Source organism: Mustela putorius, unplaced genomic scaffold (genome assembly GCF_011764305.1).
Source record: "Mustela putorius furo isolate JIRA1106 unplaced genomic scaffold, ASM1176430v1.1 tig00000785_pilon_pilon_pilon, whole genome shotgun sequence".
NCBI lineage: Eukaryota > Metazoa > Chordata > Mammalia > Carnivora > Mustelidae > Mustela > Mustela putorius.
Genome location: NW_025421480.1, coordinates 7,558,192 through 7,580,402, shown reverse-complemented (window position 1 = coordinate 7,580,402; position 22,211 = coordinate 7,558,192). Strand labels below are relative to the sequence as shown.

Here is a 22,211-nt window from a genome sequence, read left to right as displayed (position 1 = left end):
TCGGGGATCCTGGTTCCCTGCTCCCCTGCTTTAATATCCCTCCTCCTGTCCAGTCACAGGTTACAGAAGGTGACCTGCATCAAAACTTCTGTAGGGTCTGCTCATGTGTGGCTACTTCCTATACTCCAGATCTCCCCAATACCCTTTCCCTCTGTAATTTTTCAGTATAACTGAAATCAGTTATAACTTTCCTGTAGCTCCACTCAGATAACTACCCTCTAAAGGTAAAAATAAAGAAGAATCAGTGTGTAATGAGGGAATAGCTTCATGCAATTCTGGGAATACACATTCACTGGGCAACTTGTGGGAGAATACTTTGGTGATGAGTATTGATATCCCTAAAATGTGCATATACCTTGTCACAGCAATTCCAGAAAGTAGGAAAGTCAGCAAAGACTTAGCTCCTAGAATGCTCACCAACGTATTTTATGATCATAAAGGAATGGATACAATCTTCATGTGAAAAAAAGGGGGATTATTTAGAAAATGATATATATAAGAGTACCCTACCTACATTTTATTTATAAAATGAATATATATAAGAGTACCCTACCACCGCTAAAAGTGGTGCTGTAGAATTATAAATTTTGAGACGGGAAAGAGTCTACAATACAGAGTTAGGTCTAAACATAGGTTTCAGTTGAATCGAACACTTTAAATGGATGAGTTGTATGGGATGTGAATGATCTCAAAACTATTATAAAGAACAAGGTTTCAATCAATAAAATATTATCAATCTGAATTCAATAATACATTAAAAGGATCATACACCATAATCAAGTGGGATTTATTCCTGGGCTGTAGGGATGGTTCAACATCTGTAAGTCAATCAACAAAATACGCCACATTAACAAATTGAAGGATAAAAACCATACAATCATCTCAATAGATGCAAAAAAAATTTTGACAAAATTCAACATCTATTTGTGATTTTTAAAAAACTGTCAACAATGTGGGTATCAAGGGAACATATTTCAGTGTAATGAGAGGCCGTATAGGACAAGCTCACAGGTAACATCATACTCAAAGGTTGAAAGTTGTAAGCTTTTCTTCTAAGATCAGAAATAAGACAAGGATGCTCACCCTCACCACTTTTATTCGACATAGTTTTGGAAGTCCCATCCAGAGCAATTGGGCAAGGAAAAGAAATAAAGGGTATCCCAATAGGAAAAAAAGAAGTAAACTGTCTCTATTTGCTAATAACATCATTGTATGTAGACTCCACAAAAAAACCTGTTAGAACTAATAAAGGAATTCAGTATGGACTCCTGGGTGGCTCAGTTGTTAAGCATCTGCTTTCAGCTCAGGTCATGATCCCAGGGCCCTGGGATCAAGCCCTGTGTTGGGCTCCCTGCTCAGTGGGAAGCCTGCTTCTCCTCCCATTCCCCCTGTTTGTATTCCCTCTCTCGCTGTGTCTCTCTCTGTCAAATAAATAAATAAAATCTCAAAAAATAAAAAAAAAATAAAGGAATTCAGTAAAGTTGCAGGTACAAAATCAATATACAAAAATTTATTGGATTTCTATGCACTAACAAAGAACTATCAGAGAAATTAAGGCAACAATCCCATTTACAATTGCATCAAAACAATAAAATACTTAGAGGAGTAAATTTAACCAGGTGAAAGAACTGTAATCTGAAAGCTGTAAGGCATTGATAAAAGAAATGGGAAAAAGCACAAATAAATGGGAAGATAGTCTGTGCTCATGAGTTGGAAGAATTAATATTGCTAAAGTGGTCATACTATCAAAGCAACCTACATTTTCAATGCAACCCCTATCAAAATTCCAGACATTTTTCATAGAACTAGAACAAAGAATCCTAAAATTTGACCCATAAAAGACCAAAATAGCCAAAGCAATCTTGAGAAAGAAGAACATAGAAGAGATATCATCCTTCCTGATTTCATATTATAAACTACAGTAATCAAAACAGTATACTATTGGAATAAAAATAGACACATAGATCAGCAGAACAGAACAGTGAACACAGACATAAACCCACATCGATGTAGTCAATTAATTTATGACAAGGGAACCAAAAGTGTACATTGGGGAAAGGATAGGATAGTTTCTTCAATAAGTAGTGTTGGGAAACTGGAAAGCCACATGCAACAGATAAAACTATTTTATAACATACACAAAACTCAACTCAAAATGGGTTAAAGACATGAAGGTAAGACCTAAAACCATAAAACTCTTAGAAGAAAACATAGGGAGTAAATTCCTTAACATCAGTCTTGGCAAGGATTTTTTTTTTTTTTTTTTGGATTTGACACCAAAAGGAAAGGCAACAAAAACAAAAATAAATGGGACTACATCAAATTTAAAAGCTTTTATTGCACAGTAAAGGAAGCCAAAAAAAAAAAAAAAAAAAAAAAAAAAAAGAAGGCAACCTGCAGGATGGCAGAAAATATTTGCCCATCATAGATCTGATAAGGACTTAATATCCAAAATACCTCAGTAACTCCTTCAACTCAATAGCAAAAATACAGTATCATTAAAAAATGGGCAGAGAATCTGAATAGACATTGTTTTTCCAAAGAAGATGTACAGAGGGCAAACAGGTTCATGAAGAGGGCTCCAAGTCACTAATTGCCAGGGAAATGCAAATGGAAACCACGCTGAGCTATCATATCAGCTCACAGCCCTTAGAATGGCTGTTGTCAAAATGGCAAGAGATAAGAAGTGTTGGCAAAAAAAAAAAAGAAAGAAAGAAAGAAAAAAGAAAAAAAGGAACCCTCGTGCACTGTTGGCAAGAATGCAGCCCTGTGGAAAGTATGTGGGTTCTCAAAACATGAAAAATAGAGCTATCATATGATCCAGTAATTCCACTTCTGGATGTTTATCAGAAAAAAAAAAAAATGAAATTCCTATCTCAAACAGATAGCTGCACCCCCACGTTCATTGTGGTGTTATTGGCAAAGGCCAAGACACAGAAACAATCGAAGTGGTCATTGACGGATGAATGGGTGGAGATGGTGTGTATGCGTATAAAATGGAATACTCTTCAGCCACGAAAAGAAGGAAAACCTACCATTTGCTGCAACAGGGATGGACCTTGAGAACATTGTGCCAAGTGAAATGTCAAATAGAGAAAGACAAGTACTGTATGATCTCACTTAAATGTGGAATATAAAACAACAAATGCATCGAGAAAAGAATGCTGGTTGCCAGAGGCAGAGCTGGGGGATGGGAAAACCGGGGGAAGGAGGTCACAAGGGATAAACTTCCAGAAAGTAAGTTCTGGAAATATAATGTGCTGTATGGTGATTATAGTTAATAATACTGTATTGTGTATTTGGGAGGTGCAAAGACAATAGATCTTAAGAGTTTCATCATGAGTGAAAAGATTTACAGCTCTATGGGGTGACAGATATAAACAAAATTTATTGTAATAATCATTTCACAATATGTACATATATTAAATCATTAAGTTGTACACCCTAAAAGAATACAATGTTATATGTCAACACTATCCCAATAAACTAGGGAAAAAAGGGTTTCAAAATACTATTCATTCTGGGGCGCCTGGGTGCCTCAGTGGGTTAAAGCCTCTGCCTTCCGCCCAGGTCATGATCCCAGGGTCCTGGGATCGAGCCCCGCATCGGGCTCTCTGTTTGGCAGGGAGCCTGCTTCCCTTCCTCTCTCTCTGCCTGCCTCTCTGCCTACTTGTGATCTCTGTCAAATAAATAAATAAAATCTTTGAAAAAATACTATTCATTCCATTTTGTGTAGATCTGGAATAATCTGCATGATTATCTCTGAGTGTGACACTATGGGTAATTTCAATTCTTTTTTTATTAATGTTTTCTGAATGTTATAATAAACAAGTATGCCTTTAAATTTTATTTTCCTTTTTTTTTTTTTTTTTTGAGTAATCTCTACTCCTAATGTGGGGCTTGAACTCAAGACCCAGAGACTGAGAGTCACACGCTCTACTGACTGAGCCAGCCAGGCACACCAACATGGGTATTTTTGAACTATAAAATATATGAAATGAGCAGCTCTAGGTGTGAAAAATATTAGATGTTGGGTGAGATTTAGGAACATCTAAACCCAATCATCTATTAGTAGGATGTAGCCTTACTTGATGGGATCACCATGATTAATCACATTTATTTATTTATTTATTTATTTAATAAAGATTTTTATTTATTTATTTGACAGACAGAGATCACAAGTAGGCAGAGAGGCAGGCAGAGAGAGAGAGAAGGAAGCAGGCTCCCTGCTGAGCAGAGAGCCCGATGTGGGGCTCGATCCCAGGACCCTGAGACCATGACCTGAGCCAAAGGCAGAGGCTTAACCCACTGTGCGCCCCCAGGCGCCCCGATTAATCACATTTAAACGAGGGGACTGAAACTATATAATCATAATATATTGTGATTCCATATTCGGGTTAAAAACTTGATTATAATGGGCCTTCTTCAATGAATGGTTAGCAGAAATGGATAAGTTCTGTCCAAAGTTCAGGAAAAGCAACGCCTATGGTTTGGGTGCGATACTGGTTGGGGGTGGGGAGTAGGGGGTGGAGGAGTATCTGGTGTGTGGCTGGAGCTCCATGGTTCATCACCTTGGAGAAGCATCGAGAATTCCCGCCCACCTCTACTTGCTCTTATTTTATGCTTAACAGGCACTGGGTCCTGTAAAGTGGCTACCCTAAATGGTGGACAGGAACACTCCTTTCCCTACAGGGGCATGCCCCACAGCCCCGCAACGATCAAACATCAGTTGCCTGACCAACAGATCAGTCCTTTGTGAAGTTGGGTTCTGTGTAACCATCCCGGATGTCTGGTCACTTCTGTGCCTGGCTTCAGAACCACATCCTGGTGATTGTTCCTAGATCTCTACCCCTGCTGGACTGGCAGCCCACTCTGCCTTCGCCTTGGGTGTTTCTATGGAACCAGAAGAGTCGCCATTTTCAAGTAATACATCAGTGTCCCAAAGATAAGACTTTCATTCAAAGGATCCGATTCTAATACTGGAAACACTAAGTTGGTAGGGGAATATATCTGGGGAAGGTAGGCCACGAGACGCCTATCAAGTTAAACTACAACCACAAAAACTGAAGATAGGACTTGTCCCAAGAACTGCATTATTTCCCGTTTTTTTTTTTGTTTGTTTGTTTTTGCTTTGTTTTATTCTGGTGGAAGGAGTGGAAAGTGCTTAAGGGCTTGTCTTTTCCTTCTTTTCTTTTTTAAATTTTTTTAAAAAAGATTTTATTTATTTATTTGACAGAGAGAGATCACAAGTAGGCAGAGAGGCAGGCAGAGAGAGAGCGAGGGAAGCAGACTCCCTGCTGAGCAGAGAGCCTAATGCGGGACTCGATCTCAGGACCCTGAGATCATGACCTGAGCCGAAGGCAGTGGCTTAATCCACTGAGCCACCCAGGCGCCCCAACTTTTCCTTCTTTTTAACTAGAAGCTTACTATAGTCATTGATTGGTATGTGCACTCAGTTTCCCCCTTGAGGCTCATCTTGGGCGGGCACTAGTCTCGTCAGAGTCTAGTAGAAGTAGAGTCAAGGTTTCCTTTGCCTGAGCCGTCCTATGGGGAGGACTGACATTCAGGTGCTGGGTGTTGGAGTTGGGGGTGTCGTCACAGCCCACAGAGTCCATGGGGAGAGTGCCCTGGTGGTGGGGCCGCCCTTGACAAGAGTTTAGTCTATTGTGGATCTAAATTAGAACACAAAGCCTTGAACTGAAAATCAGAAAACGTGCATAGTTCCAAGTACCAGCTTTCACACCAACCAACTCTACCTCGGGTACAAGACATGGCACTTCTCTGGGCTAAATCTTATTGACTTAATGGATCAGAATGACCTCTAACGCTACTTCTAGTTTGATCTTCTATTAAGTTAAGACTTTGTGCTGCTTAATAGATGGCATGGCTCCCTTTTCCTTACATGGAGGCTAATCTAAAGTTAACTATAGTAAAGATGATAAAGAGAAGAAATTTGTAAAATATATTAGACAATGAACTCAAAATTAGAGCAATCATATTTCAAATGCTTGCTATGTTCTGGAATTTTACACCAATTATTTTACCTAACAGATAAGGTAACGGACTCCAGAGGATTTAGAGAGAAGGTTGCCCATGATCAACCATTTCAAAATTTAACTCAAATTGTGGCTCCTAACTACTATGGTTTCTAGCCTCTCCAAACTAGAAAATAATATTGAAGTGACTGTTTTTTATTTTTTCCTTTTCTTCTTAAAAATCACATCTGGAAAGGCAGAAACCAGTTAGGCCAAATTCACAATTTTACTGAGAGGGAAACTGAGTCTCAGGAAGGGTAAGTTTTCTGAACAAGGTGAAACTCTGAACTCATGATGTTTCTTAAATTTCTTTGATGATTTCATAACATTCTATATTTATTGTTGATTATAAAAGTAATACATGTTCATTAGAGAAAATCTGGAAAATGGAGAAAAAGGTAAAAAATAAAATCAAATACTGCCCTCTTACCATTCAGAAAAAGCCATTATTAACAGTTTGGTGTAGCTCCGTCCACATTTTTTGAATTCATTAAATAACAATTATTAGTATCTGTTCTTATTACAATTATGACTACAATTTGTGACTCCCATTTTTTTTTTCACTTATCCTTCTCGCTTTAGTGAAATTTTTGAAAACTAAGATTTGGGAAGGTGTCTTACCTGGGGTGTCTCTTCCTACTAGAATCAAAATGGACTCTTGCCAGCTGCCCGGGGTAATATCCTTGGACGTCCTTTCCCTGATGAGTGATGAATATACTAGTAGAGAAAGTAAGAGGGGGATTAAAAAAAAAATAAAAAAGAAGTTACTACCATTAGTTCTTTACAGAAGAATGTCACTTGTGGCCTGATAAAAAATTCCATGCCCTTTGCCCCTGGTTCCTGGCACGGAGCTCTTGGAACCCATGGAATTTCTTTCTTGACGGGAGTATCTTCTCTTACTCATTTTTCAGGATTTGGTTCTCAAGATTCATAAGGAAATATTCGTCTTGTCAGGTATTAGTTTCAAAATATGAGAAAAAGAAATAAGAAGCCATATAAAACCAGGGGGGCAAATGCTGATAATTGTTACAATGTGAAAATGGATAAATGGGTGTTCCTTATGCTGATTTTTTTTTCTACTTTGGGTAGATTTACACACTTTCACAAGTGTTTTTTTTTTTTTTTTTTAACTGTGATGATTAAGCGTATGATGCAAGAAATGAACAGGCACTAGAAAGGCTTAACGCATAGGGTGCTTTGGGCTGGAGGAGGAAGCCTAGCCCCGCTGGGGAGGGTTGGGTTTTGAGGAAGTTTTGAGGCACAAAGGAGGTAGGAAGTGTTTCTGGGCGTGAAGGTGAGACAGGGCGGATAGCTGAACCCCCAGAGCTGGGGGCAGAGGAGGTGAGACGAGGTGCGGTGAGGCACAGTGAGGGTGAGGTGGTGCCCAGACCTCACCTTTTGAAGGACATTTTATTTTATAATCAATTACTTTTCCTCATAGATTTTAGTCCCTGCATTATGTAGTTATTTAAGAATTGCATGTAGTTGGATTATGTTATTTGCAGATTTTATTTCAGAAGAGCAGGAGGAACATTATAAGATATTTGTTAGAAATAAAGGGAGCATTGTGTCTTGAGAGGTTGAGAACCACTCTTGTAGGTGACATGGAATCTTGGTAGCATTTTTAAGAAGATGAAAGGCTTAGGACCATTTTTATTCTAGAAAGATCTTTTCCAGTGGCAGCGTGGACCACAAAGTGGTGGACCTTTGGACGAGAGGTATAGAGACTGGCCAAGAGGCAACCGTAGTCACGGACGTGGGACACGGAGAAACCCTGAGCTTTGTGGAGGGAAGTGGGGGTAGGCAAATAGGATGGAAAACAGATTCTAGGTGAGGCGAATTTTAGAACCCAAGACGTGGCCAGGGTTGGGATCCGTGTGGAGTGTGTGGGGGCCGGTGGAAACCTCGCTGTCTAGAAAGTATGAAAGGCAAGCACTGTGAACAGGGTGTGTCTGTCTGTCTTGGCAAACAGGACCTCAGGGAGCTCTGATTTTCAGAAAATCACAGGCTGTCTGGGCCTGCCCTATGGCTGGGATGATGTGGCTGAGCCCCGAAGAGTACGTAACAGCAGGGATTTAGTCATACAGAGCAGGAGGAACTGGCACAATAACACGGAAAAAATGACATTTCTGAGCGCCTGGGAGTGGGACTTTCTTGGGCACCATCCCGTTTCTGAAGCGCTATCTTGGAGAGAAGACCCTAGGGCCATGTTATGGTTTGTTAAGAACCCAGCTGGGGTTCCAAAGTCACACTGGTTTCTCACAGTTGTTGTGCTGTTTCCAGTAGGCTGAGTCTTGACCATGGATTCTTCCCTAGCATGCATTTAACCAGTGCCTGCTGTATACCGGTGAGTCACCTAAGCCCTGCTCCTTGAACGTAGTCTGCCAAAGCTGTTTTGAGAATGGAGAAGCCCTTCTTCTCCAGCACTGGGTAACAAGCCCTGCTCGCCATCCCTGGGGAATCTCTCTTGGTGGGTTTTGGCCCAGAAGTTGAGAAAGGAAGGGAAAGTGTGTGAGCGGGCGCTGGAGGGGCGTAGGGTTGGGTGGAGAAGCTGAATGGTTTGGGGAATAAAGGGTGGCTTTTGCCTCCAACTCTTTGCGTAGACTTTCCAAGCACCCTGTGTGACTAACTTCAGCTCAAACAGGAGAAAGTTCCTTGGCAGGAGCTTAATGAGGGGCAATGCCCACCCTGGCCCCGCCGGCCCGTGTTCCCAGAGGCCTCACCATAGCTGGCCTCTTCTGAGAAGCTGGGGAGAGGACCTGGCTGAAGAGATGTGCCGGACTCTGCTTAGGCCCATCCGCTAACGTGGCTCTCAAGATTGCTGAACAAGTTGTAGGAAGGTCTTTCCTTCTCGTGTGGGAGCAGGAGTCCTGCTTTGTCTGATTCCCCCACACATTGTTCAGCAGTCTCTGACAGCTTGGCTCTTTCAGGTGACATGTTCTGTCTAGGCAAGAGCCAACCTGTCCCCTGGGTGGGTGCGTGTCGCCAGAGCAGAAATCTGGGCTTATCCATGGACAAAATTCAGTACCCACAGGAGAAGTCAAGAGCGTTCATCCCTCAAGAACCTGGCCCCAAGGCCCGAGGTGGCCCATGCTCCTAAGTGACTCTGCTGTCCTCTGTTATGTCTGTGTTGAGCCTCAGGCTTTAGGAAGGTGACCTCATCTAATTCCCAGTCACGTTGCCAGGTAAATATTACGAACACCCTGTTACAGAACAGGAGATTGAGGCTCAGAAAGGTCAAGTGGGCTCTCCAAATATCACCTGCCTGGTAAACGCCGAGCCATGGATCAAACCCCATTCGCTGAACTCCATGGGGCATCCAGAGTCATCTCCGTGTACACAGGATGGCTTTTTTCCCAGAAGAGTTCAGTATTATTTCTATAGGAACTCTGGGGTTCTCTCATGGGCAGACAGGAAGTAGAGGTCATGCACCACAGGAAGAGGAGAAAGAATAGTGTGGGCCTGAGAGCTGGACGTGGCCTTCCATTCAGTGAGACAATTTCCCATTGAAGGCCCTACTGTGGCCGCCATGGGCCAGGTGCTAGGGACACAGTGATGATAAATACTGTCTTCTACCCAAGAGATCACGATCTGGTAGGGAAACCACACTCAGGCACTAACTCATCACACACAATGAGTAAGCGCTGGGCCAGTCAGGAACAGGCTCAAGAGAATGAGTCACTTAGAGAGGACACGAGCAAGTCAGCACAGAGGATGGGACACCACCATGCCCGCTCTGCCATCTCCCAGACTCGTTACCCCCTCAAGGAAGAGGGGATCCTCAGGTTCCCTGTCAGTAAAGTGTGGGGCACCATCACCCCTTCAGAACGACTCCATGAGTCAACCAGACGACGTGAACATCCTTGGTGATCTGTGGTAGGTGCTGTCATGGCTCTGGGAAGGAACAGCTGCCTCTGGGTCTCCCAGACACCACTTCAGGTGGTGTTTCAAAAATCCATCTTATGTCTGACAGAAATTTGCCATCTTTTCTCTTCCACACTGCACTGTGTTTCCTCCACACGAAGCAATCGTTTTGGGAGCATCCTGTGCTTTGTAGACCAACCTGGCCCTCAGCCCTGCCTGGGTGGGGCCTGTCGCCTGGGGGTGACAGCAAGTCACATTTGCATCTGATACAGTTCTTAAGGGAGCTGTGTGAGCCCTTGAATATTTAATTTTATCAGGTGCCCCTGCCAGTGTGTGATTCCGTTTTCCCTCACGAGGAGCCAAGGTTTGGGCGTGGAGGGAGGGACCCGATGTTGTCTGAGAGGAAGGAGGAGGTCCGTGTCTTCCACAGGATCCTGCCAGTCAGCAGGATGCCAAGCCACAAATCTGTGACAAGATACTCACTGATTCATGTTCATTCTTTTTTTTTTTTCAACAAATGCGCATGGAGGAACTACTGCGTGTGGCCGTCGGCTCTGCAGAGGTGACAGTGGTGGGCGGAGGGGGGCAAATGAGCCCACCCCAGGGACCTCCCTGGACATGCAGCCAAGTGCAGGGATCAAGAGCACAGATGTTGGGGCCAGACCTGTGGCTTCAAATCCTATCGCTAGGACTGGGACAGTCACTTAACTACTCCATGCCTCAGTTTCTCCTCTATACCTCACAGTCGTTGTGAAGATGAAATAAGCAAATATGTGCTGGGTGTGAGCCAGGCGGGCCTGTCGGGGGAACAAAGGAAAGACAGTAGGAGGGAGGAGCCTGAAGCGGGGGCAGGGCCAGTTCATGGAGGGCCGGATAGGCCCCAGCAGAGTTTAGAGTTTATACCACATGCAGTGACTGCAATGCAGGGTTTCGTGCAACTGAGGGCTTTGATCCAATTTACATTTCATGGAGCGCCCTCTGGAGGCCGGGAGGGAGGAGGACAGGAGTGGGCAGTTGGCTGTGGTGATGGGGAGAGGCAGCTGAGTGTGGGAGGTAACATTCCAGAGGTGCCACTGAGGAACCTCATGAAGGGTTGGACCCCGCTACGGTTGCAAAGGTCAATGGCGTCAAGTCCACGAGGACCAGCTGCACCGTGAGTATGGTGGGGAGGCTGGGACCCCACCTGGGAACTGCCTAGTTCAAGCAGCCTGCCTCCTTGTGGGGTTCCAATGGATGAGCAAGAGAACAGAATCCAGCCGCCCTTAGGACTTCATGGACCCCCTGCCTCCTGCACTGCGTCCTACCCTAACCCTCAGGCTCCCCACAGGCTGGCTTAGGCCAGACCCAGTGACTCGGACTTGGATCCCCAGAACTCCGGGTAGCAGCACCTGGGGGAGGTTTGTTTCCGTTCTGCCCAGGGGATGACCCACAGTTAAATACCCCAACAATACTCAGAAAGACCAAGGGCTTGTGGGGAAGCAGAAACTGGGAAATACGGGAACCCATCCCTGTCTCCCTCCAGTTCTTCCTCATGTGGGTTGAGGGTAGTCTGCGGCTTCTCCGAAGAGGACTCACAGTATGTAGGAACAAAGCATCCTTTCGCTGCCCTACTTCAGTCATTTCTGGAAGCAGAAGGACTTATCTTTGTTGACTAAACATTGTTAAAAATAACTAGATACGAAAACAAACGTGAGGCTTACTTGAAACCACGAAGCCAAAGAGGCTGACCCCAAAGTCACTCGCTATGGGAGAGTTCCTGCCTGAATTTCATAGCTTCTAACCCTTTGCAGACCCCACGGCCAGTGGTGAGGGAAGGCGAGGTTAGGATCTACAGATTATTATCCGCGATCTCTCAGCAATGAATTTAGCCCAGTAAAACACATCTAGGACTTGTTAGTCTTGGACCATCTATGAATCAGGAGAAAGCATAAAAATCCTACTTAGTTTCAATCTGTGCAACTGCCCCCCCCTCATATGGAAGAAGGATGAAGAAGTCTGATTCCAAGCAGAGTAAAGGGCTCCTCACTAAAATGTGGGCTTTCCAAGCAAAAACCAATATCCTTCCCTCTTTGGGGAGTTCAAAGTAGCCAGTTTGCTTGGATTTTACCATGAGTGTGGGATTTTTTTTTTTTTTTTAACTTTCCCCAAACCCAAAGAAATGTCACTGGAACCTCTGGGAGCAGCTGTTTGTCAATCAGAGAGCAGCAGGTGAGCAAGATGGCCCCCCAGGTGTCCGACTGCCCCAGGGCAGCTCTGGATGGCATCTCTGTCTGCAAGGACATTACCTGGGTGGGATCACTGGGCGGCGGTCAATAAATTCTCGAAGCCGGATGGCAGCCATGATGGATGGGAATCTAAAAAATATTACAGAGTGAAGGTCGATATTGCAAATCCATACACACTACATACTGTATATCATATTGTGTGAACACACTCTACACACCATCCATTTCCACGCAGGAGCTGTCTAGTGCCACCAAGTCTGTCTTGAAAGAAATAACAGTAAGAAAACTGAGGAGTGGATAGACTAACCATGACTTTTGCAAAAAAAGGACAAAAAAAAAAAAAGTGGAAAGCGTAAGCCAATACATACAGATATACTTTTTTGAAAAAAAGATAGAAACTACTGGGGTATCTGGGTGGCTCAGATAGTTTAGGGTCCGACACTTGATTTTGTCTCAGGTCATGTTCTCAGGGTCACGAGACAGAGCCCCACATCAGGCTCCTCGCCCAGCAGGAAGTCTGCTTGTCTCCCTCTCCCTCTGCCCCTCCCCTTGCTCTCTCTCTAAAATAAGTAAATAAATCTTAAAAAAAATGCAAAATAAAACCAGAAACCACTGAACTGGTTCTCACTCTGCTTAGGGTGCCTTCCTACTACATGAGCTTGCAGGCTCTGTGTTTCACACCCAGAATCCCTGGCACCTAGAGCTCTGGATAGGAATTAGACTCCTCCCACCCCACAGACTGGATTGAGACTCAGTAGGCAGAAACAAGACGGAGGCCACTGACTGTTGCTTGGAACTTTTCTACTGGCAGGCAAGGCTGGAAAGCTGTGGTATGGTGAGTTTCTCCAGCACTGGGTGTCAAGAGGCAAGTGCATTGAAGGCAGTAGCTGAACCCTGCTGTCCATCTTTGGGAGTGTGGAGCGGGCGCTGCAGTGGCAGTGGTGGTGGCTTTGGGAGGAGGTTCTGGAAGCAGCTTCCTGAGTAGGGCCCAGGTAGCTGCTCCCATGATGGGTCAGTTTTGTGGAGGCATTCTAGAAGCTTCCTGAAGGCCTTCCCCAGAGTTTGCTTCTCATTGTCCCTTCAATGATTTTGTAAGTGACTCACCCTCTTCATCAAACTTTTTGTTTCCCAGATGTGTTTCTAGGCTCAAATTCATATTGCATTGGTCTCCTACTGGAGAAGAAGACTTGCCACAGAAGACTACTCCATCTAAATATTCATTTGAAATGTGACAGATTACAAAATCAATGCACAGAAATCAGGTACTTTCCTATACACTAACAATGTTTAACTGTAGAAGGAGAAATTAGAGAATTGATTCCATTTACAATAGCACCAAAAACCATAAGATACCTTGGAATAAAGCTAAACGAAGAGGTGAAGGATCTATACTCTAGAAACTACAGAACACTTACAAAAGAAATTTAAGGAAAGACAAAAATATGGAAACATTCCATGCTCATGGATCAGAAGAATAAACATTGTTAAAATGTCTATGCTGCCCAGAACAATCTATACTTTCAACGGCATTCCAAACAAAATACCAATGGCAATTTTCAAAGTTCTGGAACGAACAATCCTAAAATTTGTATGGAACCAGAAAAGACCCCAAATCACCCAGGAAATGTTGAAAAAGAAAAACAAAGCTGGGGGCATCACGTTGCCTGATTTCAAGCTATATTACAAAGCTGTGATCACCAAGGCAGCATGATACTGGCACAAAAACAGACACATAGACCAACGGAATAGAGCAGAGAGCCCATATATGGACCTTCAACACTATGGTCAAGTAGTCTTTGATAAAGCAGGAAAAAATATCCAATGGAAAAAACACAGTCTCTTCAACAAATGGTGCTGGGAAAATTGAACAGCTATATACAGAAGAATGAAACTTGACCATTCTCTTACACCATTCACAAAGATAAACTCTAAATGGATGAAAGACCTCAATGTGAGACGAGAATACATCAAAATCCTAGAGGAGAACATAGGCAGTAACATCTTCAACCCTAGCCATAGCAAATTCTTTCAAGACCTGTCTCCAAAGCAAGGGAAACAAAAACGCAAATGAACTTCAGGGACTTAATCAAAATAAAAAGCTTCTGCACAGCAAAGGAAACCGTCAACAAAACAAAGAGGCAACCCATAGAATGGGAGAAGATATTTGCAAATGACACTACAGATAAAGGGCTGATATCCAAGACCTATAAAGAACTTCTCAAACTCAACACCCGAAAAACAAATAAGTAAAAAAAATGGGCAGAATACATAAACAGACACCTCTCCAGAGAAGATGTACAAATGGCTAACAGACACATGAAAAAATGTTCATCATCATTAGCCATCAGGGAGATTCAAATCAAAACCACACTGTGATACCACCTTACACCAGTTAGAGCAAAAATTGACAAGGCGAGAAACAATAAATGTTGGAGAGGTTGTGGGGGAAAAGGAACCCTCTTACACTGTTGGTGGGAATGCAAGTTGAAACAGCCACTTTGGAAAACAGTGTAGAGTTTCCTCAAAAAGAATAAAAAAAAAAAAATAGAGCTACACTATGACCCAGCAATTGCACTACTGGACATTTAACCCAAAGATACAGGTGTATTGAAAACAAGGGCCATATGCACACCATGCTCATAGCAGCAATGTTCACAATTGCCAAACTGTGGAAGGAGCCGGGATGCCCTTCAAGAGATGAATGGATACAGAAGATGTGGTCCATATATACAATGGAATATTACTCAGCTATCAGAAAGGATGATAACCAACATTTTTATCAACATGGACGAAACTGGTGAATAAAGTCAAGCAGAGAAAGTCAATTATCATATGGTTTCACTTACTTGTGGAACATAAGGAGTAACATAGAGGACATTAGGAGAAGGAAGGGGAAAATGAAGGGGGGGATTCAGAGGAGGAGCTTGCATGGAGCACTGGGTGTTACACACAATGAATCATGAAACACTACATCAAAAACTAAGGAAGTGGGGCACCTGGGTGGCTCAGTGGGTTAAAGCCTCTGCCTTCAGCTCAGGTCATGGATCCCAGGGTCCTGGGATAGAGCCCCACATCGGGCTCTCTGCTCAGCGGGGAGCCTCCTTCCTCCTCTCTGCCTGCCTCTCTGCCTACTTGTGATCTGTCTGTCCAATAAATAAATAAAAAATCTTAGTGAAAAACAAAAACCAAAAACCAAAAACCAAAAACTAAGGATGTACTGTATGATGACTAACATAATAAAAAAATTAATTAATTCATTAAAAAAATAAATATTCATGGGGCGCCTGGGTGGCTCAGTGGGTTAAGCCTCTGCCTTCGGCTCAGGTCATGATCTCAGGGTCCTGGGATCAAGCCCCGCATCAGGCTCTCTGCTCAGCACAGAGCCTGCTTCTCTCTTTCTCTCTGCCTGCCTCTCTGCCTACTTGTGATCTCTTTGTCAAATAAATAAATAAAATCTTTAAAAAAAAATAAATATTCACTTGAGAAAAAGTCAAGACTGGGGAAACAAAAGGAATACCTGGTGGACAGAGGAGGGACAGAGCCTTACTCTTTTATGGTTTACCTTTTGTGCACCTTATAAATTCGCTATTGTTGGAAGAGGGGTCATTGGTTACTGTATCAAAAAACCCGAGTCCTGAGACCCTCAGATGTGTATCGATGGGTCATACACTTGTGGGATGATTGCCAACGTGTATCTTGGGCAGTAGAGATAAAGGAAGTTTCCAAAAGAATCATTATATGTTAAAGTAGACTTACAGGAACCTGGGGTTTGGTTCATATTATATGTGTATAGAGACAACTGGCCCTCTGTTTGCATAAACATGGCGAAGAACAGTGTAGCAGAAGAACACTGACAGGAGTCTCACACCTTACCTCTGGCCCCCTCATATTCACATGTTATACGCTGAACCCAAAGCCGTGGTACTTGAGGACAGAGCCTTTGGGAAGCATTGGGGGTGGAGCCCCCATGAACAGAGCTAGTGATCTTACAGAAAGAGACCCCAGAGAGCTCTGCCCTCTTCCTGTCACGTGGGGAGCCAACAGGAAGTTGGCAGCCTGCAGCCCAGCAGAGGGCTCTCACCAGAACCTGACCACACTGGCGCTTTGAACACAGCCTCCAGAATTGTGAGAAGTCAATTTCTGACGTTTAGAAACCACCCATTCTACAGTAATTTGTTATGGCAGCTGGAATAGACGAAGGCCCCTCGTTCTGTACGTTGCTGATTACAATACCTCTCTGGAGGGTCAAGTGAGCTATAATGTGTGTGTGTGTTCTGTAACCAAAACAGCAACTTTGAGAAAACAGAAATTTGAGTTTCTACCTAAGGGCATATATTATGTGTCAGGTGATATGAATTAACTAACTTCTCTGAGCCTTCCAGAAACCCTGTGAAGTGGTCCCACTACGTTACTGACAAGAAACCTGAAGGCTTGAGAAATAGAGTAACTTGTACAAGGTCACTGAGGAACCAGGATGGGGACCCATTTGGTTCCAGAGACAGTTATCTTGAAAGTATTCTTAAGCTCTATTGAACCACCCCAGGACATCCCGACCACCAGCCAAAACAAAACTGGGACAGCCCCCAGGAGGCAGTAGCCGGGAGGGAGACAGGTTTCCCTGGGAGAGAAAACAGTGTATGGGGCCTCCCTCTCCCCTACTCTAGTCAACACAGGTCAACGTATTGCCCACACGCCAGCTAGCTGTGTTCTGTCACCTCTGACTGTGTTTTTCAAGCAACTCGAACATTTTCAAGCCAGATTACATTGTTACGGACTATTTGGCTATCCAGTGGAACCTGTTCATTATATAATGTTTTCCCTTTTAGCTCTTGTGTGATTATTAGGAAGAAAATAAAAAGGGAAGAAAGCACTGAAGAGAAAATTTGAGTAAATACCATCGAGCTCTTGCCTAAGCTCGGAAAGCTTTGTGACTGCGGGGCTTTTCCTTCACGAGAAGTGACATGCTGGAGAGAAGAATGCAAGATATTCAGGACATTTGTGTCTCATGGAGACAACACTGCGTCTGCCATTCACGATAGAGTGATTGCTCAGTGCCTAGAAATTCTGAATCAACACCAGAGGGAATAAGCCAGGCCCGGGCTGCCATGCTTTGGCCATGCCACAAAAACATTTTCAGAAGAACACATGAACAGCCCGCATGGAGTCTAAGCATAAGCTCCCGGAATCATCGGAAGACGTTGTCTGGCAATGGTTGTAACCTGTCTTTCTGCATCTTTAGGGAACTGGGCTACCACATAGATACCAAGTCACATCTTGTGTGATTAGTTGTCATCTCTTGAACGCAGAGGAAAATGTCGTCTGCAGGAAGACATGTCAGTACATTTTATTTTAGTCAATCTTAAAAAATAGGTTTGCATGCCAAAGCTGAATGAGATAATTATGAACACATGTTAAACTTGCCATCATTTCCATGCTCGCAGCCAACCCTGCACAACCACTGTTCTCGGCACCCTGAACAACGTAACGAAAAAATCTATGTAATTTTAATTAGTCGCCTCAGTAGAAGCTTCTTTCTCAGCTGTACCCCAAATAAAATTTTTCCAGCACCAACATGAGTTCTCTCTGTATCCTCCTCACACATTTCATTCATCTTCAAATTAGCCTCAGGGAACCTTACAGACTTTTCACGATGTATTTATTTGAGAGAGGGGGAGGGGCAGCAGGAGAGACCCTTAGGAAGGCTCCCTGCTTAGCATGGAGCCTGACCCAGGGTTCAGCCACATGACCCTGAAATCATGACCCAAGAAGACACCAAGTGTCAGATGATTAACCAACTGAGCCACCCAAGCACCCAAATGTTTTCTTGTTTTAAATTGAAAACATAATTATGCTCAGAGTAAACAATGCTGTAAAATAATAATAAAATTATTCACAAACAACTGTTTTCATTTTTTTATTATATTTATATGCAAATTCTTAAATTCTTGACCCCAGCAGATATCCTATTTTATATCCCTTTTTGATAAGCTATGAAAAGTTTACCACATTGCTACAGAGTGTACTTAATTCTAATATTTAATGTTCCTTTATATTGGTTGGTGAGGTCCACCTTTCACTTTATTTAAACTAGTATCCCATTCCACTCCCATGTCCGAACTTCTTATCCATGCTCTATGCTTTGTTTCCAAAACACTCATCAGTATCTGCCATGCTGCATGTTTATTTATGTACCTTATTTATGTCTGTCCCCCCTGCTGGAAAGTAAGCTCCAAGAGGGCAGGAAAGTGTCTTTTGTTCTCATAGCTGTATCCCTAGGGGCCAAAGATTATAATGACATACGGTGGACATTTCATAAATGTTTATTGAGTAACTGAATATACCATAATTTATGAAACACAGCTGTAGTGTTGGGCATTTTGGTCATGCTGGCATAACAATATTTGATTCTATGGAATTTATTTCTTAAGATACATTTGTAAGAATGAGATAAAATTTGGGCATCCTCATAGCTCCGGTTTAGGAGAATTTTAACCACTTCCAATTAATTAACACTGGCCCATAAACTATTATGGTTAGACTCCCAGGACACAGAAATTAAAGTTTAACAATAGAATTTTTTATTATGCTGAAGTTCAGGAGGTGAACTAAGGTAACGCACTTGATCTTTGCCAAAAGTCCAACTGAAAAGAAGTAATTGGACTAAGGTAAACGAGTATGAGATATACATTGCAAGAAACTTCCTCAGCCTTAATAGTCAAGATACTGACTTCAGAAACAAAGATATAAGATTTATCTTGTCGGGGAACTTGGGTGACGCAGTGGGTTAAGCCTCTGCCTTCAGCTCAGGTCATGATCCCAGGGTCCTGGGATTGAGCCTGCTTTCCCCCCATCTCTGCCTGCCTCTTTGCCTATATGATCTCTCTCTCTCTGTGTCAAATAAATAAATAAATAAAAAGATTTATCTTGTCAGCTTTCTCAGCAACTTTTGGAAATTATAGAATATTTCATGGATTATATCAGAATTCTGTAAAATAGAATAACAGTCAAAAAATCTGATTAAAACCCCGTGATAAAAATTTATGGTAAAATTTCTCAGCCAGCCATGAGGAAACATTTTCAACCTAGTAAGAAATATCTATAGAAATTATAGCTAACATCATACTTAATAGTGAAAGACTGATTTCTTCCTAAAAATCAGCAACAAAGCAAGAATGTCTCTCTCACCATTCCTACACAGAGCAATAAGACTGGAGTGGGAAATATAAGGCATATAGATGGAAAGGAAGAAAACTGTTCCTATTTACAAATGCTATAGTTGTCTATGTAGAAAATCACAAGAAGCCTACAAACAAGCCCTTAAAACTAATAACTGTTTTTAACAAGATCATAGGATACAAGAACAACACATATAATTGCGTTTCTATACTTTACTTTTTTGAAAGATTTTATTTATTTATTTGAGAGAGAGAGAGAGAGCGAGCATGAGTTGAGGGCAGGGAGAGGGAGAAGCAGGCTTCCTGCTGAGCAGGGAGCCTGAAGAGGGGCTCGAACCCAGGACCCTGGGATCATGACCTGAGCCAAAGACCCTTAACCAACTGAGCCACCCAGCTGCCTTACATTTCTATACTGTAAATAAAGAATTGGAACCAAAATTTAAAATGCAATTATTGGGGCACCTGGGTGGCTCAGTCAGTTGAATGTTTTACTCTTGGTTTAGGCTCAGGTCATGATCTCAGGGTCATGAGACTGAACCCCACAAGGGGCTCCTCACATAACACAGAGTCTGCTTGTCCCTTTCCTTCTGCTCCTCCCCATCACCCCAACTTCTCTCTCTCACATAAATAAATAAAATTTAAAAAAAAACCCACAAATATTTACATTAGCTAAAAAAAGAGAAACATTTTTCACCAATCTAACAAGACTTGTACAGATGCCGGATGCTGAAGGCTAAAAAATGTTGATGGAAGAAATCAAAGATGGTCTGAGAGATACACTATGGTCCTGGTTTGGGAGACTCGACAGCACTAAGATGACAATCTCTCCACACTGATCTGGTTTATGTGGTCAAACTTCCCAGCAGGAGTTTTTGTAGATATAGACCGGTTTATTATAAAGTTTATTTGGAAATGCAAGAGAACTAAAGTAGCCAAAACAATTTTGAAAAAGATCCACCACCCTCTGTTGAAAAGGGACGGCAGAGACATCGTTCTGAGGGACTGCTCGTTATCCCCCCAACTGCTGGCACGCACACTACTTCGCTCAGTCCTCACAGGAGTCCTGATCATATCCTGACTATCTAGAAGATGTTAAATTTCATGTTGAAGGTTACACAGCCAGTAAACAAGCAAAAAACCCACAAATCTGTCTGACTCCAAGACCCCTCGCCTTCTGCTACAGTGCCACTGATTCATTGATTCACTCAACAGATACTGATTGATCAACTACCTTTGCTTGGCACTGCACCAGGTGTGAGGGAAAAAGCATTTAGCAAGAGACATGTGGTCCTGCTCTTATTTTACTTACCTGGTGGAAGAATTGAAGTCAGATATTAATCACAGTGTTGCACAAGTTGATATACAATCAAAGCTCAGTAGCTGCTGAAACAGAATCCTTGACAAGTTACCTTTCCAGTAGTTGAATGGCTGTGTCCCCACCCCCAATCCAACCCCCTCTTTCATAATTTTAAAGGAAAAGGCTCCAAGAACATTTTCCCTGATATGAAGCATGTGATACACTTTCCTCATGGAGATCGGCTTTCTGAGGTTTAAATTTCTAAGTTGGCATCAATTTTTTATGGTAGAAAAGAGCTAAAAATATTATTTGTTACATCAGAGGTTAGGTTCTCCCAGTGTGGTAGTGAGAGGAACCAGTAATAACTGCCTGGTAATGTTAGTCAGCTTGTGAACCTCAGTTAAATAACTAACAAGTTTTATCATTTAATTAATCTGTCCAAAGAAGGGGAAGAGGCAGGCTATTTGACAGGTCCCAAGATTCTGTTATTTATTGGTAATTTGGGGAAAAGTCAAGAAATAAGGAGAGGCATTTAAACTGGTATATAAGCCACAACAATTGGTTTTCTAGATGTACTTCATAACCCCAGAGTCCTCAGGGCCTCCTTACCTTGGAGGTGTGATACAGGTAAGCAAGGTACTGGGGGAAGTTGGGCCCCTGGGGATATCCATCCCCTAGTGCCATCGCCTAGAAGCCCTCTTCTCTGGGTTCCAGAGTGGTCAGATGCTTAACCAACTGAGCCACCCAGGTGCCCCTAAAGACCTCATTTCTAAGAAAAAAAAATGTTGAGCTAAATCTGCTCAATAATTTGAAGCTGAGAGGTATGCATATTCCCTTTCTGAAAGATTTCTTGGCTTTTCAAAATGCTTTGCCACAGAGTTTCTTTAATTGTGAGCTGTTATCTCCAGAACATCCAAAATTCAACCAGCTATTTAGTAATGCAACCACTAAGTGAGAGGAGAGACGTTTGGGTGGTAATGACCAGACTGGTGTTACCTGCTTGGGCTGCAGTGTGTAGAACCTTCTTTGTTCTTAAAGGCAGTTTTCTGAGGACAGCGGTTATTTCAGCTGCCTCCTGGTGTTGGATATCCTGCAAAGGCACACTGCATAGTTATAGGACTTGATCCTTTTACATCATTCAAAGGGTATTGTGATGTACTGTGGGATAGAAAATTCAAACGGTATTGTGATGCACTGTGGGACAGAAAATTTTACTAGGTGATGCTTTTCAGGTTTCAGCCCTATAAAAAGTAGGGATGCTTTGGTCTCCAAGAGAGCCCAGCTACACAAGGAAGAAAGGGTGAAAAATCAGTATGGAAAAGAAAGCCATGTGGGTATATAACCCAGACTGTTTAAGCACTAGAATTTTCTTTTCTGTAAAGATTATTCCAAGGGCAACATAAGGTTAAAGATCTGGGTGGTGGTGTATTGGGAAGTAACGCCCTCTGCAAGCTAGAATTGAGGAAGTAGGGCACACAGGGGACAAATGAGTCTGAGACTAGACTAAGCTCCATCCAGCTCCTACTGAAGCTGCCAAAGGAAGCTTTTAATTGTTTACAAATACAGTTTACAATTGTTTACAATCCATGGAACATCACAGTAACACTACTACATG

General features: G+C 42.7%; 1 protein-coding gene across 4 annotated transcripts in view; it reads right to left on the bottom strand.

Moving 5' to 3' along the window:
* Nucleotides 1-21,694, bottom strand: part of CUNH1orf100 (chromosome unknown C1orf100 homolog) — a 29,805-nt gene extending 8,111 nt beyond the window's left edge. The window contains exons 1-4 of one of the 4 annotated variants that reach the window (XM_004756797.3): nucleotides 21,593-21,694; nucleotides 20,609-20,682; nucleotides 12,185-12,253; nucleotides 6,657-6,752 (exon numbers count right to left, since the gene is read on the bottom strand). In XM_004756797.3, the coding sequence (XP_004756854.1) occupies nucleotides 6,657-6,752; nucleotides 12,185-12,240 (152 nt within the window). In that variant the 5' untranslated portion in view covers nucleotides 12,241-12,253; nucleotides 20,609-20,682; nucleotides 21,593-21,694. Of the gene's footprint in view, nucleotides 1-6,656; nucleotides 6,753-12,184; nucleotides 12,254-18,316; nucleotides 18,387-20,608; nucleotides 20,683-21,592 lie in introns of those variants that run through there. The other 3 variants (XM_045084662.1, XM_004756798.3, XM_004756799.3) reach the window with 3 other exon arrangements.
* Nucleotides 21,695-22,211: the final 517 nt, after the last annotated feature.